This window comes from Tachysurus fulvidraco, chromosome 21 (assembly GCF_022655615.1).
Source record: "Tachysurus fulvidraco isolate hzauxx_2018 chromosome 21, HZAU_PFXX_2.0, whole genome shotgun sequence".
NCBI lineage: Eukaryota > Metazoa > Chordata > Actinopteri > Siluriformes > Bagridae > Tachysurus > Tachysurus fulvidraco.
In genome coordinates this window covers 3164099-3183258 of record NC_062538.1, presented here as the reverse complement: position 1 = coordinate 3183258, position 19160 = coordinate 3164099, and the positions used below count along the sequence as shown (strand labels likewise).

General features: G+C 38.1%; 2 protein-coding genes across 2 annotated transcripts in view; one reads left to right on the top strand and one right to left on the bottom strand.

Moving 5' to 3' along the window:
* Positions 1–3801: 3801 nt before the first annotated feature.
* On the top strand, positions 3802–13223 carry LOC113646888 (multidrug and toxin extrusion protein 1). Its single transcript, XM_027153363.2, has 17 exons — positions 3802–4187; positions 4972–5073; positions 5167–5235; positions 6441–6589; positions 6750–6792; positions 6898–6942; positions 8004–8101; positions 8205–8302; positions 8790–8903; positions 8988–9055; positions 9705–9813; positions 10226–10301; positions 11074–11143; positions 11553–11685; positions 11820–11914; positions 12020–12098; positions 12180–13223. Exons 1-17 carry the CDS (start codon positions 4005–4007, stop codon positions 12407–12409), a joined length of 1761 nt encoding a protein of 586 aa, XP_027009164.1. The 5' UTR covers positions 3802–4004; the 3' UTR covers positions 12410–13223.
* A 3250-nt stretch (positions 13224–16473) lies between these two features.
* Positions 16474–19160, bottom strand: part of slc47a1 (solute carrier family 47 member 1) — a 20723-nt gene continuing 18036 nt past the window's right edge. Inside the window, exon 17 of the mRNA XM_047806013.1 lies at positions 16474–18280. Coding sequence (XP_047661969.1) covers positions 17924–18280 — 357 coding nt within the window. The 3' untranslated portion in view covers positions 16474–17923. The remainder of the gene's footprint in view (positions 18281–19160) is intronic.

Below are 19160 nucleotides of genomic sequence, written 5' to 3'. Positions count from 1 at the left end.
ACGTGGAAGCAGGACTGGTACTGGGTGTGTGGAAAAAATGTCTACCTGTATCTACCCAAAGGGTGGGGCGGAACATGTGCACTCACACAATTTGCTTCACATTTATCTATAATCAAGGGTAATTACACCCATAATGTTCGTCACAAAGGGTCTACAAATGATCCATCCTTCCCACCCCGTGAACATCAATTAAAAACTAAAGTTTAATAACAATAATATATTTAATAATAAACTATAATATAGTTTAATAAAATAATAATAATTGTATAAAATACTTAATCTTCTCTGCTAATGTTGCAGTCTTTTTCTTTAGTCAAAATAAAGACAATTCTTTTAAATATTTAAATCTTTTATTTGCAAGCTTATGAAATTTACATTTGGTGGTATGGCTCTGTTCTGAATTCCCCATCCTTTTCATGAGCTCAATGAAAGCTAGTCAGGGAACAGCAGCAGCTTCGTGGGAGGACAATCTCCCATTAAACTGGGAAAGCAGCGGCGCCCTGTTTGAAAGGGGCCAATAGCGCGCTTAGGAATCAGATCAGCTGATTGGCGGGGTTAGAAAATTGACATCAGCTGATAGCCGAGCTTGACTATGTGGCCTGCCTGAACTGACGCTGAACGCTATATTTATGTTATCAGCCATGGGAAGCGAGTGGGCAGCTTTAAGTTTCTCAGCGTTAACATCAGCGAGGATCTCACCTGGGCCACACACACTGACGCAGTACTGAAGAAGGCACAACAATGCCTCTTTTTCCTGAGACGGCTAAGGAAGTTTGGAATGAGCCCCAGCATCCTCAGAACATTCTACACCTGCACTATAGAGAGCATCACTGCCTGGTTTGGAAACAGCACCGCTGGAAACCATAAAGCCCTGGAAAGGGTCGTGCGAACTGCCAGCCACATTGTTGGAGGTGAGCTTCCCTCCCTCTAGGACATCTACACCACGCGGTGTGTAAGGAAAGCCCGGAGGATCATCAAAGACTCCAGCCACCCGTCCCACAGACTTCCCTCAGGCTATCAGACTAATTAACAGTCACAACTAATACACCCTACAGCATACTTTCACAATATGGTATGCCACACACTGCACCTTAACTTCAGACTATCCACACTGGACTATACATACACACTGCATTTAATACCATAATCCATCTGTTACCACTAGATACCATCCGATGCACATCCAGGTCACTTCTGTACCTGTACAATCTGTTGCACATTATAGTATTTTACATATAATATATTTACACATATACGTATATCAGTACATATTGCATATAATGTGTAGTGCTACTGTAAAGACACCCAATAGTACACTGTGTGTACTGACTATGTATGAGCATATTGCACATGTTCACATGTAGATTTCATTATCTGTTTGTTAATTGTACATATTGTACACACATTACACTGACTGTATGTATGAGCAAATGGCACATTTTCACATGTCAACTCATTATCTGTATAAATGTTCTGCAATTTCTGGAGTTCGCTCCTACGAATTTCACTCACCAAGGCACATGTGCTGTGGTGATGTGACAATAAAAGTGACTTGACTTGTGACGTGACTTGACTAAGGGGAGTGTGGGTTGACGTGCCTGATAAGATCTGACTTTATTGGGGTGACAGAGAACACAGATGCACACACACATACCAACACACACCCACTACACCCTCCCTCTTCTTGTATGACTATATACTGTATTCCTGTTTTACCTAATAAACTTTGGAACTTCTCTTTGAAAGACTTTGACGCATGTGTTTCATTGAGACGTCCCCAAGGCCTTGTGGAGAACAGAAATCGAGCAGAGGTCGAGAGGCTGAATTTAGTTATCCTGCCCAGGCGGCAGATGAAAAGATGGTTATCCTGCCCAAGCGGCAGATGAGAATTCCTTACAAACATATATATGTATGTATATATATAATTGTGTATTAAATTAATTTATTTATACTCATGACTGTTATCTGTTATGTTTCTCAAGGAATAGTCTTAAGTCAAAACTAGAAGAAGAAGAAGAAGAAGAAGAAGAAGAAGAAGAAGAAGAAGAAGAAGAAGAAGATTGATAATGATGATGATGATGATGATGATGATGATGATAATGATGATGGATTACTATTTTTTTGACTAACAAATTATAATAAAAAGAAGAAATAATATTATTACAAATGCTAGTACAAACACTACCATGATTATAATAATAAGAATTAGAAGTAGTGCTTTAAATAATTATAATAAAAAAATAATTAGAAGAATTTATTATTATTATTATTATTATTATTATTATTATTATTATTAGTAGTAGTAGTATTTAGTTCTAGTGGTGGTATTAATGCTAGTTTTTAATATTTGTGTTGTATTTAGTGGTATTTTGTGGTAGTATTTAGTATCTGTGTTGTATGTAGTGCTAGTGGTAGTATTTAGTATTTGTGTAGTATTTAGTGGTAGTATTTAGTATTTGTGTAGCATTTAATGGTAGTATTAGTGTTCATATTTAATATTTGTGTAGTATATTTAGTATTTAGTGGTAGTATTAGTTTTAGTATTTGTGTAGTGTATTTAGTATTTAGTGGTAGTATTATTTTTAGTATTTAGTAAATGTGTAGTATATTTAGTATTTAGTGGTAGTATTAGTTTTAGTATTTGTGTAGTATATTTAGTATTTAATGGTATTATTAGTTTTAGTATTTAGTATTTGTGTAGTATATTTAGTATTTAGTGGTAGTATTAGTTTTAGTATTTGTGTAGTATATTTAGTATTTAGTGGTACTATTAGTTTTAGTATTTGTGTAGTATATTTAGTATTTAGTGGTAGTATTATTTTTAGTATTTGTGTAGTATATTTAGTATTTGGTGGTAGTATTATTTTTAGTATTTGTGTAGTATATTTACTATTTAATGGTATTATTAGTTTTAGTATTTAATATTTGTGTAGTATATTTAGTATTTAGTGGTAGTATTAGTTTTAGTATTTGTGTAGTATATTTAGTATTTAGTGGTAGTATTCGTTTTAGTATTTGTGTAGTATATTTAGTATTTAGTGGTAGTATTATTTTTAGTATTTGTGTAGTATATTTAGTATTTAGTGGTAGTATTATTTTTAGTATTTAGTAAATGTGTAGTATATTTAGTATTTAGTGGTACTATTAGTTTTAGTATTTGTGTAGTATATTTAGTATTTGGTGGTAATATTAGTTTTAGTATTTAGTATTTTGTAGTATATTTAGTATTTAGTGGTAGTATTAGTTTTAGTATTTTGTAGTATATTTAGTATTTAGTGGTAGTATTAGTTTTGGTATTTAGTATTTTGTAGTATATTTAGTATTTAGTGGTACTATTAGTTTTAGTATTTGTGTAGTATATTTAGTATTTAGTGGTAATATTAGTTTTAGTATTTAGTATTTTGTAGTATATTTAGTATTTAGTGGTAGTATTAGTTTTGGTGTTTAGTATTTAAACCAAACCGTGTTAAAGTGTACCCTGCTCTCCTCTAGATCTTAATCCTAACCCTGTTCTGCATAGCAGACCCTGATTAAATGTCTACACTAAATGGCTTTGTGTTGTTCATCTCAGTATGAACCAATTCGTTCATAGAGTAACGCACGGAAAATGCTGGTGCGCGTCCCGGCGACCCGTTAACGTGCGCACGGAGCGGCGTCGTGAAGCGGTACCGATTCTGCGCGCTTCTCCTAATGCGGCTTCTCCTAATGATCTCTGCTGGTGTCCCTTTAACGCAACACGATCTGAGTGCCATGTCCCGGCAATGTCTTATGCAACACCAGCTCAAGGAGTGTCCGTGTGTCCACGGGGCTGGATTCATTTCTACACGGCGTCAGAGCTCGTTAATGTTTGGTGTAATTTCCCAGAGTGAACAAGTCCCTGGAGATGTACAGTAACACTCACACTCCGGATCAGCAGTGTTGACTTAAGACTGGGAGGTTAACCTGTACAGGAGCAGCTTCACTCATCACAGCTTTCCATTAAGGGTTTTTATTTTCTATCAACTATGATCATGAAGAGACGAGGTGAAGCTCAACTGAATGGAGTTTCAGATGCTGGAGCTTCTGATGCTCCATCAAGCTCCAGCTCTGTGTGTGGATGTGGAGGATGTGCGAGGAAACTGCGGAGCTGCATCCCTGTCAGTTACAAAGAGGAAACCATAGAGTTACTGAAATTAGTCGGACCTGTGGTAAGATCTAGCAGTCATCAGCTACTCATGAAAGACAGCTGAGAATCTACAAATGTATGTTTTACTACTGACCATAAAAGGCATGAATGAATTTTAGGAAGAAATGTGGGAAAGATTATCAGCAAATCCTCCACAGTGTTAAATTAACACCAGTCCAGTTGTACAATGAAATGCTTAAATCAACATGCTGGGTGTTAATTTAACATTGAAGAGTTTACTGAAATAACTGGAAACCCTGTACTATTGTATATGAATATTTAAACACCTTAAGTATTTTTTTTATGTGTTCTATATGATTACATTAGTTTAAGTCAAAGAAAGAAATGTATTATTATTATTATTATTATTATTATTATTATTATTATTATTATTATTATTATTATTATTATTATTATTATTATTATTATTATTATTATACCACTACTACTACTGTTACTGCTCAATAATAATAATAATAATAATAATAATAATAATAATAATAATAATAATAATAATAATAATAATAATAATAATTCTGCAAAAATTCTAGCAGAAGCATTATCATTATTTAAATTATATTTTTTTATTAATGTTATTTTTCAATTCATTCACATTTACAGTCTTAAATTCACTCCTCTTCCTACAGTAGCAATAGATTAATTAGTTAATGCATGTTCTTTGTTACTAAATACTGTATAAACATTAACTCTGGCCCTTTTTCTATGTTTCTTTATTAGTAATAAAAAGCCTGTCACTAGTAAGTTTGGTGTTTGTTTGTGACACCTGTGTTTCTCCCCATACGCAGTTTATTTCCCAGATGTTGATCTTCATGATCAGCTTCGTCAGCACTGTGTTTTGTGGGCACTTGGGGAAAACGGAGTTAGCCGGTGTTGCTCTGGCTATAGCTGTGAGTGTTGTAACACACGTGAAGTCGACCGATTTGTTTCTTCAGGACTTCATACTGATGCTGTCGAGTTAATGATGACTTTTCATTTGACAGGTCATTAATGTCACAGGCCTGAGTGTTGGTGTAGGTTTGTCGTCCGCGTGCGACACACTTATCTCTCAGGTGAATTTTCTGTTCCTTCTTCTCTGTCTGAATTCTCTACTGAACATTATGCTGTGTTTAATAGACTCGTTAAAATTGATCCATTGCCCAGATGATTATACACATATAATGGCATCTGAAATGAATGTTATGTCTTTACCAAAGATGTAAATCATCACACAAAGCTACAGTATCGAGGCTCTGTATGAACTGCAATCTGTGTTTTAAAAGCTGTTGTGAAGTGAAACTAAAAGCTAGGGATCAAAAAAAGATGAAGAAAATGAAGCTAAAAGAAGATTCACATCAAAACAAATATATATGGGGGAATTAATTAATGCTTCTGATGACGTGCTCTGCGTCACAAACTGTACGAGGTAAGAATGCACTCCGGATACAACACCTGTCCGTAGCAGGGCACAATACACACATCCACCCCCCCAGGGGCAATTTCTCATAATCAATCCATGGACAGGGCGAGAGAGCCAGAGAACACGGGGGAAGCCGAGAGACGTCATGAAGCAACTTTACAGAATTATATACATTCAGGGGTCAATTTATACATTTCATATTCATCCCTGATGAGCAAGCCAGAAGTGACGGGTATTGAGGAACAACTCCCTGATACTGTAAGAGGAAGGAACCAATTAATAGCTAAAATGTAATCTATTTTCTTTTGGTTGTCGGCTCGTATAAAGTCGAAAGTCCTGGTTCATATGTCAGATGTAAAGAAAGTATTGTGATGTAGTCTCAATCTTCATGATCTCTGTGACAAGATATAAGATGGGTTGCCAGGTCTGTAAAATGAAAGCATTTACATTTATGGCATCTGGCGGATGTCCTCATCCAGAGGAACAAACATTTGTTTCTCATTTATAAGGTTAAGGGTTTTGCTTAGGGTAAAAGTAATGGCAGCTTGGTGGACCCGGGCTTCGAACTCATGACTTTCAATCTACAGGCCATTGCATTAGCTACTAAGCTACCAACCCCTAAAAAACAGTTTATAGCAGGATTCTAACATGGTGTCATAATGTGCATTGTGTCAAAAAATAACTAGAAGAATGAATAATAAGACAGAAATAAAAGACACCCCCCCATGATGTGTCACAGCTCCACCGTCACTGGTAGTTTGAACTCCAGAATGGAGTCTTTAGTTCTCTGTGAACGATTGAGGAAAATATTAATAATACCGTGCAGGTTTCTGCTAACTTTTTCATCTTTCTCTGCAGACATTTGGCAGTAATAACCTCAAGCGTGTTGGGGTGATCCTACAAAGAGGGATCCTCATCCTCCTGCTGGCCTGCTTCCCCTGCTGGGCCGTCCTGATCAACACCGAATCCATCATGCTGGCTGTCAGACAGAGCCCCACGGTGGCCAGGTAGGTACTACGACCCTAAACGGATCCCACACCAATCGGGGGTTGAACTGAAATCATATGAACGACCAGAACGATCAATTTACTTACGAATGGAAAACCCTTAGACAGTTCTACGTGCTGCACTCAATGCCGTGATACGTTTCTATCCTTTTCTCTGCAGTCTCTCACAGCTGTATGTAAAGATATACATGCCCGCTCTCCCTGTGAGTTTTTCCATGAACTTCCATGAACTTCCATGAACTTCCATGTGTTTTTTTCCCCCCAAATCTTCCTTAATCTTATATTGTGCCACTTGTGTACTCTTTTAGGCTGCTTTTATGTTCCAGTTGCAAGCCAAATATTTACAGAATCAGGTAAACATTTTTGGATACCATGATGTATATATACACACTGTAGACGCTTGGTGGCCACTTTATTAGGAACACCTGTATTTTTGTATGTTCGTGCGGGTATCCACTGAGCTAATCGTGTGGCGGAAGTGTAATAGATTAAAAGAACCATGCTGTTACAAATCACTAGGTTCAGTTGATATTTACATCAAATCTCAGAATAGGGGAATGATGTCATGACACGTTGCTGTTCCAGACAGCTCAGTAGTTACGAAAACTGCAACGATTCAAAGATTTTTCAGTGTAGCATCAGATTTCTGTACTTTTCTGACAGGAGTGGAATGTGAGGTAATCTTCTCCTGTTCTACACTTGTATTCGAATCAAATCGAATTGAATTGAACTGAACTGAAGAATTTATTTTGTTACATCTAAATTACAGCACAGTGAAATTCTTCCTTCACAAATCCCAAGTTTGGTGCTTATGGTCAGACATGAAGCGGCACCTCTGGAGCTAATGGAGCAGAGAGGATTAGGGGACTTTCTCAGGGGCCCAACAGTAGCAGCTTGGCAGTGTTGGGGCTTGAACACTGATCCTCTGATCAACAACCCAGAGCCTTAACCGCTTGAGCCACCACTGTCCAAATTATATCCCCTCGAATTTCAAGATATTTGAGGATTTTGAGATGCTTTTCTTCTCAGCACGTTTGTAAAAAAAAGTGGCTATTTGAGTTACCACAGCATTCCTGTTTCAGGAACAACACGGGTCCTGTTGTTGATCTACTTCTAACAGGAAGATTCTGTTTTTAGTATTTCACATCAATCTGCATAAACGTTTTCAGCCTGTTGTGTAAAATCTCAACCACAAAGACACTTTTCTCATGTTTGTAGTGAACGTTAACCGAAGCTCTTGACTTATAACTGTGAGCGGATTCATTCCACTGCTGCCATGTGATTGGCTGATCGGATAATTGCATGAACCAAAGGGGGTACGGGTGTTCCTATTAAACAGACTTGAGATAATATGTCATTTTTATATAATAACTAATAATTATCTAGAGATAATATTAAGGACATTCTATTTCAGGGTATAATATGGCCTCAGGTGATCACAGGGGCTGCTGGAAACATCCTGAACGCTTTGATAAACTATATCTTTCTTCATTTGCTTAATCTGGGTATAGCGTAAGTCATTTCCATGCTTTTTATACTTAAGCCTCTATTGTTATTATTATTATAATATTTAATATTTTGATTAGAAAGGTGGTTTCTGTGATATTGTTCCCAGAGGTTCTGCCATGGCTAATTCCATTTCTCAGTTCGCCTTAGCTGTGTTTCTTTACGTCTACATTCGCTGGAAAGGGCTGCACAAGGCCACGTGGGACGGTGAGTCAGCAAATAACAGACCGTGAAGCTGTGTGTGTGTGTGTGTGTGTGTGTGTGTGTGTGTGTGTGTATGTGTGTGTGTGTGTGTGTGTGAGAGAGAGACCAGTTTACTGGGTTTAACTAGTGTTTTTTACGAGTTGAGACCAAAGCTTATTCCTAAAGCTAAAGATAAATAGTTAACAGCGTGTGTGTCTGTCATGACGTGTCCGTGCTTAAAATTGACCCGAGGTTAATCTATTTTATAACCCATATACACAATACGGAGAAGAGTTCGTTTGGACAGTGCAGGATTTGTTGGGTGACATCCTTCATATATCAATGCAATAAATGCATTTTCTGTCATATTTCTATTCCTTGTGTGTTACTTTAAAGTGACAACCGACAACATTACATTGTCATATAAGCTGATTTCCTTCTCAGTTACTGTCTACTTGTACGTATTGTAAGCTTTAACGATTTACGTCCACACACCCTGTCGTTTTATCAGGCTGGTCTCGGGACTGCCTGCAGGAGTGGGGTCCCTTCTTTCGTCTTGCTTTACCTAGCATGCTAATGCTGTGTGTTGAGTGGTGGACTTATGAGATTGGAGGATTCCTGGCAGGTCTGAAACCGCCGTCTGAGTTTTCATCTATCAGATCAAGTCTCTGTAATGTGCTTCTGAGTCATCTGATGCCTTCCATTACAGGTCTGATCAGCGAGGTTGAGTTAGGAGCGCAGTCTATTGTGTACGAGGTGGCCACTATTGCGTACATGGTAAGAAACTTAAGGTTCATGGTAAGAAACTTAACTTAAGATTTAGCAGCGATATACAGAATAATGAAGTGTGATGTTAATGATGACATCGCAGCTCTGTCAGCGATCGAGTTCCTGTACTTCCTGTACTAACTGTCCGTCAGTCAGTGTGATACAGTTTTGCACGACTTGTAATAACACACAAATAGAAATTCAATCGTTTTCTTTGACACCAGGAGACGGAAAGGTGCAGCGTTCCTGTTTTTTCTACAACGTAATCGAAATCGTCTTTCTGTTTATTCGAGCGGCGTAACAACGAGTAGGTCGATCCTTGTACCGAAGAAAAACAAGGGTCCGTGCTGCCATGTGTGCGGCGTCCGCTCAGGTTCTTCGTTTAACTTCAGTAAAGATTTCCTATTATAGAAGAATTTCAAGTCAAGACAATTTCAAGTCAGTTGTAATTTCAACCAAATATAGCAGGTGTAGATAAAAACGCTGAGCTACATACTGTACACAAGGAAGATCATCATACAGTACTACACACAAAGTGCTACATATATTTGTTAATGATATTACAGAGATCATCTCTGAAAAGGTTTTAACACTGTGGTTTATGTGCATGTCTCAGTTATTCTAACGCTTTGTCTTGATTCGCTGAATTCCCCGTTAGTTTCCTCTCGGCTTCGGTGTGGCAGCCAGCGTGAGAGTTGGAAATGCTCTCGGAGCAGGAAACACACAACAGGCGAAACTTTCCAGCAAAATGTCACTGATCTGTGGACGTAAGTGGATACAGCTACAGACTTCTCTAAAACAGGAACATATTCTTAAGAACCCATATAACTAAAGAACAATCATTCAATGTGTGATGAGATGTAACGAGGTTTTGACCACAGGTCAAAAGAGACTGCTAGACTGACTCGAGAACTATATGCTAGAGAAAAATGATTAATTCCATATCCCAGTTCTGTCAGTCAAGAACACAGAGCCCACAGTGAGAACACATTGAAGTCTGGAAAAACATCACTTGGTCTTTTTCCAGTCTTCAGCTGCCAAGTTTTTGTGTCCACTATCACCTCAGTGTTCTCAGGTGTACATGTATGCCTAATAAAATGGCCAGTAAGTGTAATGTCACTCAGTTACAGTACATGTGCACGACATTCATGTGTGAACCCAACTCTTATTTCTTTGTAGTCATGGTCTCGTGTGTTGTTGGTGCTGCATTAACTGGAAGCAAGGATATTATTGCGTACATCTTTACCACTGACACGTAAGGAGACATTTTATTTAGATTTTATTTTAAATAATTGTTCGTTTCTTATTTATTAAATATAAATATTATTTATTCGTAATCGTGTATTTGTTTGATTCAGATATTATTTCATTTGATTTGGTTAGATTTTTAAATTTTCATTTAATTCATTCATTTTAATTGAACTTTTTATTTAATTGTTTCTTTTTTTTAAAATTCAAATTAAAGGTAAATATTATTTATTTATTTGTTTGTTTGCTTGTGTTCGATATTATTTATTCGAATTTAATCGTTCATTTAAAGGTAATTCGATTTTTATTTTATTTAAATTTGGATTTTATTTTACAGGCTTTTTTAAGCTTGTCCATCTGTTAAGGCTTCGGCGAAACGAGGCGTTTTCATATTTGTGCGATTTTTATGGAATTATCACCATAAAAATCAGAACTGACTGGATTTTAGAACTGATACGAAACGGGTTAAGGTCACAGCGAGGTCAGATCCATCTGAAACATCATCCCTCCTGTTTAAAGCAGATTTTAATCGTATTATTGTACTAATTATCGTATCTTACTAATCCTACAGATCGGTCACTAGAAGGACGACTCTAGTTGGTCGTGGTTCCTACTTTCTTGTGCTTGTATCCAAAGTTAAACAAATTTTAATCGTTTTGTTTTTTTTATTTAAAAAATAAATAAAGAAATATTTGACCTGAATCAGAAAATCGTACTGACTGACTTTATACAGTACTGACAGTATTTACATGTTTAGCTTCAGATTTTTTCCCTTGCAGGGAAATTGTGGAGAGAGTTTCAGGAATCATGGTGATGTACGGAGGTTTCCATCTGTTTGACGCGGTTGCAGTAAGCTCACTGTATTAATCAGATGTTCTCTATTAAAGTGTTTACAGTTTTAAAACCATATTATTTAAATGCTAGTCCTGTCTGTAGCTCTAATGGAAGTCGGTTATTATCTTGTCATTAATTATTAAATGTTGCGAAATCTTCTTCTTATTAAATAGTTGTTCTAAAATAAATGACTAACTCATGATTACTCTTGCTTCTAATGCATTTTGAGGTTAAGTAATGATTTATTTATTGCAATTCTTGAATATCTGACTTATTAAACCCATATTAAAGTATGTTTATATTTTAGCAGAAGTTATTAGAAGACTGTAAGCAGGAATGTTTGAACGCTGCCTTGTGGAATCTTCTTGTTTCTCGTCGCTGATGTAAAGAATATGACTGATGATGTTTTTTTTTCTGTGCACAGGGGATTACAGGTGGTATTGTGAGAGGTGCAGGAAAGCAGCTGCTCGGTGCTGGTTGTATGCTAGTGGGTTATTATTTTGTTGGATTCCCGATCGGAGTGTCGCTCATGTTCGTGCTTAAAATGGGAATAGTGGGTAAGCAGAATGACACTTTAAACTGGACATAGCGTTCGAGAGGCTAATAATATTTATCAGACTTCTTTGTAATGTTCATCTGAATCAGAAAGTCTGTTGAAATGACGTCTTCCTTCCATTTTGTCGTTGTCCAGGTCTGTGGACTGGTTTGTTCGTGTGTATCTTCTTGCAGTCTATTTTCTTTCTTATTATAATTTATAAACTTGACTGGAAACGTGCCACTGAAGAGGTAAGCAATGATGATGATGGTGATGATGATGACGATGATGATGAGAAGGAGGATGTGTGTGTTTGTGTGTAAGTCAGTGCTCTGTCTTTGGATGATGGTTTTCAGGCCCTGAAAAGAGCAGGAGTACAAACAGCTGAAGCCAAACCTGAAGCCTACGCTTTAGAAAACGTGTGTGTAGATGAAGGTAAAGAACCCAAACATACATGATAGCACTGCTTTCTGAGGTGAAACTTCACATAATTTGAAAATTCGTGACCCTTCACAGATGTACGACGTATGGAAGCCCAACCCAGGGAAGGAGAGCAGACTGATGTGGAGGCTAAAGAGGAAAACAATGAAGAAAGATCTGTAGAGAACGGAGTGGCGGTCACAGTGGGTGATGTTCTGACCACCAAGCAGCTGGTTGTTCGTCGGGGGTTGGCTATTTTACTGATGATACTCATACTCGCCGCTGGGATCACGCTAAACGAGATTCTCACAGGCCTCCTGAGATGAGAACGACGCAATAAACCCAAAGCCAAAACGTTACCTTTCTCAGCAAATATTTTGACATCCAGGGAGGGCAGAAATATTAGCCTGAGGGTCAGACTCCCTGCAGGAAAATGAAAATAAAGAACACTGAGCCAAACTAAGGGCTGACGGCAAACTGTACCTTGGTCAGATCGTATCACGTTAACCGTTCAAGTCCTTCTTTTTACATGAACTCATATCTTAATAATTAAACCAAAGAATTTGTAGCTGAGATAAAAAAAAAAAAGAAAGAAGCCAAATTATTAACAAGCCATCCTCATCTGAAGGTTGTTGGGGTTGTTTATTGTAAATATTCCACACAAATGTTTTTTAAATAACAACTTGTACTATGCAAAATATTAAAGAAATGCAAAGAGTCTGACAGTGACTTATCACATTTATCCAGAATCAGACTCAAGACCAGACCCTCAGGGATCCTGCACTGAGCAATATAATGGGTTTGATTTTAAGCAGGAATGGAAAAGGACATTGTTTCCCTTGGACTGATGCATTTATTTCACTTACAGACTCCATTATTAATATTTAAACTCCATCACTGAGATTAGACACACAGGATGTAGGATTGTCAAACCTGCCATCTAGGCACTAACTCCCGAGAGATGCTTTTATCACAAATACATCTGAATGTACACACACACACACACACACACACACACACACACACACACACACACACACACACACACACACATGATTCTCAGCAATACAGTAATAGCAAATGTTCCTGTTCTGACTCAATGACTCAACAAAAAAATAAATTTTGGATATTATTAAGACATTCATTCATTCATTCATTTTCTACCACTTATCCGAACTACTCGGGTCACGGGGAGCCTGTGCCGATCTCAGGCGTCATCGGGCATCGAGGCAGGATACACCCTGGACGGAGTGCCAACCCATCACAGGGCACACACACACACACTCTCATTCACTCACACACTCACACACTACGGACAATTTTCCAGAGATGCCAATCAACCTACCATGCATGTCTTTGAACCGGGGGAGGAAACCGGAGTACCCGGAGGAAACCCCCGAGGCACGGGGAGAAAATGCAAACTCCACACACACAAGGCGGAGGCGGGAATCGAACCCCCAACCCTGGAGGTGTGAGGCAAACGTGCTAACCACTAAGCCACCGTGCCCCCCATTATTTTAATATTTGTGTTAATTAATACAAGTCTGAATTCAATCATATTTTAGCTACAAAGTGGGGGGGAAAACAGACTCCTCTGAGTTAATGTTTTTTTTTTAGCAACAAGCGAGCAGGTTAGCTTTTGTGAAGGATGAACACTTCAGTAAAATGCTTCTCTAAACTTGTTTCAATGTAATCAAGCAATGTCTGACATGAGGAGAAATTCCTTTACAAATTTCAGAACACAAATTCCAAATCAGTAAACCCTAGTTTAGTATTAACAGGGTGCAGCTTTAGTAGCATGGCTAACTAGCCAAGATTTCTATGTAGCTTTATTCTTGTTTATAAGACAGGGGCGGTTCTAGCCCTTTTTTTAGTTTTGCTTCAGCCCCCTGTGTGTGATCTCTCAAAACTATAAGTATAATTTTTACTTTCATAAATAAACAATAAAAATGACGTTAAAATGCAGGACATGTCGATGGGAAAGAAAATTATTTATCAGTTTGATCCAAGAGCGATTTTTTTTTACTTTGCTTTTACGCGCATGCGTTGTAGTCTTTCAAAAGTGCGTCTTCAGCTGTCTGCTGTATTAGAACGGAAAAGCACAGGTACGCGCAGCGTGCACGCGCAGTCAGAGCTGGAGGCGTTTAACTATAACGTTAATCGCCGGAAAGACGCAAAGATGGCAACCAAAAGCAGTGAAATGTCACGATTCTTATTACCAAAGTTGACAGCACAAACAAAATATTAATGCAAACAATTCATTCAATACTGATTAAAAATAACATTTATTGATTTGGTCTTTGTCTTGTGAATATTTATTTATTAATGACTGCATTCACTGGACACACTGTTTGTAGAGAACGCACACATACATGAACTGATTTGGTTCAAGACTGGCATCATTACATCATGCATAAAATGTTGGTGTCCACTTTTGCCATTTTAAATAATACCATAACTTTTGGCTTATTATGTAGTTATATGATATAATATATATATACTACTATGCTATAATATCCTCTTATTTCATCTCACCAAACGTCTACATACTGTAGCTGTGAACTTTACCGTGTACACATTTCAGAAGATCCTGTTAAGCTAATGCTTTACTAAAGAAATATTTAAGGAAATATTTAAACCACCTCATTAACTATCCGGTTCACCTGGTCATGTATTTCAACTCGAAAGCTTGATATTTCATTAAAGATTCTGCTAAACAAGGTCAAAATCCTGACTAATCCCCATCAGTGTGGTTGCTATGAGTAAGCTAGTAATGTGTGTTTTGCTAACACTTTTTTAATATCAAAACTAATCCGAACTTGGAGGAAAGTGATTAAAAAGAATGAATATACATAAAGTACTGTATATTCTAGCCATTTAATGCTAATTAAACCCTTTACGTGAACAACAATTTAAAACAATGTTCACAGACACAAGCAGTTGTTTTACAGATCTTTGATGTTGTGTGATTATTTATTAATTGTGCGCCATTATTGCACTTAGTGGTCAAACACAGGAACTACAACTACTACTAGTAAAGACCCACTGGTTAAAATATCAAGCTGGCCATTGTGTCTCAGGTAGGACAGTAGATGATATTACCTCATTTCTTCAGAAATATTAATTTGAATTAAAGCTGTCAAAATGAACACTGTCGTGCTTTTGGTTTTTTTTGAATAGTTTTTAGAACTGTATCTGATTAGAAAGAATGCGATTAGCATTCTGAACTTCTCGGGTCACCGGGAGCCTGTGCCTATCTCATGCATTGGGTATCAAGGCAGGATAAACCTTGGACGGAGTGCCAACCCATCGCAAGGCACACACACACACTCTCATTCACTCACACACTCAAACACTACGGATCATTTTCCAGAGATGCCAATCAACCTACCATGCATGTCTTTGGACCGGGGGAGGAAACCGGAGTACCCGGAGGAAACCCCCGAGGCACAGGGAGAAAATGCAAACTCCACACACACAAGGCAGAGGCGGGAATCATACTCCCAACCCTGGAGGTGTGAGGCAAACGTGCTAAACACTAAGCCACCGTGCGCCCCTTGCGATTAGCAATTTATTTTAAATTCTACACTGTTATTTAACAAGCTACGAAGTTGTTCGTTTGTCTTTGGAGAGCAAACATGAGCAACTAGAAAGTATTAGAAATGCAACCAGTGGTAACTGTATGTCTTGTCAAATGTATTGTCAAAAGCCCTTGGTCCTTTAAAGACTGAAAATATTTTACACCACGCTATTTTGCACGTCCACTATGCTATACGCAGTTTTAAAACGTACTTGTGTCGAGCTGTTAAACAGAACACATATTACAGTAGGCAGGTGGCACTGTTAATATAGGGCCATTGGAAAGCCATCGTTAATTAATTAATTAATTAATTAATTAATTAAGTTATAATAATTAAGTTATAGACCCAGGGGGATAAACCCCTCATCACTTTCAACCCTAGCATGACCCCTGGTCATGAGCCACTGCTGGTCATTCTGAATAAATAAATATATTCTGAGTGGTTTGTTTGTGTGTCAGTCTCTTTTCTCCCTTATTATAATCTATAAACTCGACTGGTCAACGTATCACTGAAGAGGTAAGCTATGATGATGGTCATGATGATAATGATGATGATGAAGAAGAGGAGGAGGAGGGTGTGTGTGTGTGTGTGTGTGTGTGTGTGTGTGTGTGTGTGTGTGTGTGTGTGTGTGTGTGTGTTTGGTTGTGTCAGTTCTTTATCAATGGATGATGGTTTTCAGGCCCTGAAAAGAGCAGGAGTACAAACAGCTGAAACCAAAACTGCACTGACCTTCTAATCATTCCGAATAAATAATAAATAAATGATATAAAAATATAAATACATTCAACTTCGTTTAATGAAAACATTGAAACGTTGTAAAAAGTACATTTATTATATTATGTACCAATCCAATGCGATTTAAGATTACAGCACAGCCTAGTGGAGGAACCAAAAAAACAAACAAACAAACAAACAAATAATAATAATAATATGAATAAAAAAAACAGTGTTTCATCTTCAACCACAAGCGTAGGCCTGAAGATGAACACGAGATCAGAACTGATGGGGATCAGCGCTCTTAATGTGACATTCAGTCAGCTTCATGTTCAATATTTCAAGACGTCGTCTCACACAGCTTTGTCACGATGACTGGGATCAATACGAAATTATACGAATCGTTAATATCGTAAGCGTTAAGCTTTAGGTTAAGGTAAAGCTTTCTTAAGGTTTAGTCTCTTGATGTCACTTTTTTTTTACGAATCCATTCGATTTGTAATTTGTGTTCTCTCACTGGAAAAATAACTTCTGTCCTGTTTTCATAGATGGTCAGTAAGACTGTAAAAAATCACTTGTTCCAGTTGTTACATAACTGTAATGTCTTTACTAATTAACACTTTCAGTGAGATGGAACAGGAAAAATTTACCAGGATGTTGAACTTGACCCCGTAGGGTGGTTCTACCAAAATTGTGAGTCATTCCAAAAAACAAACAAACAAACAAACAAAAAAATTGTCTTAACATGCTAATTAAATTGTGACATGAACTTAAACTAAAAAAACCTCAACAATGGAAACTAAAGCTGTCCTTTGCACAACAGATAGTTTGTTTCTTTGTTGAAGAAAACCGTTTCAGTGATAATTTTGTAACACGACACGTGACATGGTCTGTCATATTAGAAACATTTACAAACACATGAATAGATCTGTAACGTTGTAAGCATTAAAAAAAGAGACAGATTAGCTCAAGCATAACAATCAGTCATCAATAGCACGTGTTGGGGAAGCATGCCAGGGCAAGGTCAAGCACGCCACGGTTCCTGGTTCGATCCCGAGCTTGGGTTTAATCTGTGTGTGGAGTTTAACAGGTTTTCCATCCCACCTCCGAGAAACCTGTCTGTAGGTGGATTGGCTAGGCAAAATCACGACTCTAATGTGTATATGTATAGCATAACGCTCTTGAACAGACTTGCCAACCCGTCTTGGTAACGTGATAACATGCTAACTATTATTATTATTACTCGTTGCAGATAAGTGAAATTTTTTTTGGTGAAAATCTATTCGACAACATTTCAAACTGGACCCCTTTCAAGCTCTTGGGCTCAGAGAGAACTGGAGTGTTAAACGTTTTGAGGGTTAAGCAGCTCGACTGAACAGCTTCTTCACCTGCATGTGTACAGAAATTTTGAGGTACAAATGTGGTTCAATACTGGTTTGGTGTTTGTTAAACCTGCTAAAGAAATGGCTGCACTAAAACCACAGCAATTCCTCAGCACAATTTTTGCTTGCTTTGGTGGTTCGTGTGTTTCGAAAGCACTGTAATTCAGATCGGTGTCGTTGTTAAGTGGTAGTCAGAAGCCATAGCGTTGGGGAAGGCAGTAGTGCCGGTGTGGTTTCCATAGTCTGTAGTGTGGTTGCTCCTAAGATGGATGAACGGCTGTGGAGGTGGGCAGGTCACGTGAACCACAATGCTGGCGGCCAGCATCAACACTGCAGCCAGGACAGCCAGTCCTCTCCTCAGCACCAGCTGAGGGACAGAGAGCGGGGCTTTGAGTCGGACTTCTCCCGCTTCACCGTCGTCCACTTCCTCCTGACCCATCACGGGTTTGTCCTGTTTCTCATCTTTGGTGCTGGCTGGAGCGTAGGCGCTTGTTTTGGAGCAAATGTTTACAGAACGTGCCTAAGGTGGAGGGAAGTAAAGAGTTAACACGTAATATTCATGAAGTAAAGAGATCAGTTATAGCCTAAAGGTTTGGCTTTACTAGATGCAAAATAATCGCAAGACCAGGAACTCCGGCCAAAGGAATCGGTTGATGTTTAGAAGATCAGGGTTCAAGCCCCAGCATTGTTAAGCTGCCACTGTCGGGCCCTGTAAAGCCCTTAACCCTCTCTGCTCCAGTGGTGCTGTATCATGGCTGACCCTGTGCTCTGACCCCAACTTCCAAATTTGGGATATGTGTAGACTGAATCTCACTGTTCTGTAATGTATCTGAAGTAATATCTGTGGTGGGATGTGGTAGCCTAGTGGTTAAGGTGTTGGGCTACCAATCGGTAGGTTGTGAGTTTGATTACTACATCCACCAAGCTGCCACTGCTGGGCCCCTGAGCAAGGCCCTTAACCCTCAATTGCTCAGTTGTATAAAAATGTAAATTTGAATTATCTTCACCTGATTCTAACGATTCGTTTCTCTTTGTTACTGTTTAAATGCACTTTATCTCTGTTTCACTCACATCTTGGGGTCTACGATGATACTAAACCTATAACATGTTACAGACATTCTGTTTTTGTGTGTGTGTGTGTGTGTGTGTGTGTGTGTGTGTGTGTGTGTGTGTGTGTGTGTGTGTGTGTGTGTGTGTGTGTGTTTGTTTTGACATTGAACCAGCCGAGCTCTCGTATCTCTGTTTACACCTCGAATCGACCGTCACCAGTTTCAGTCTGATGACCTTTTCTTCACCTTCTGGATCTTCTTCTTTGTCTCCTTTTTTGGCTTCTTCTTTTTCCAATTCTTCTTCTTCTTCTTCTTTACTTTCTCTTCATCAGCTCTATATCTTCTTCTTTG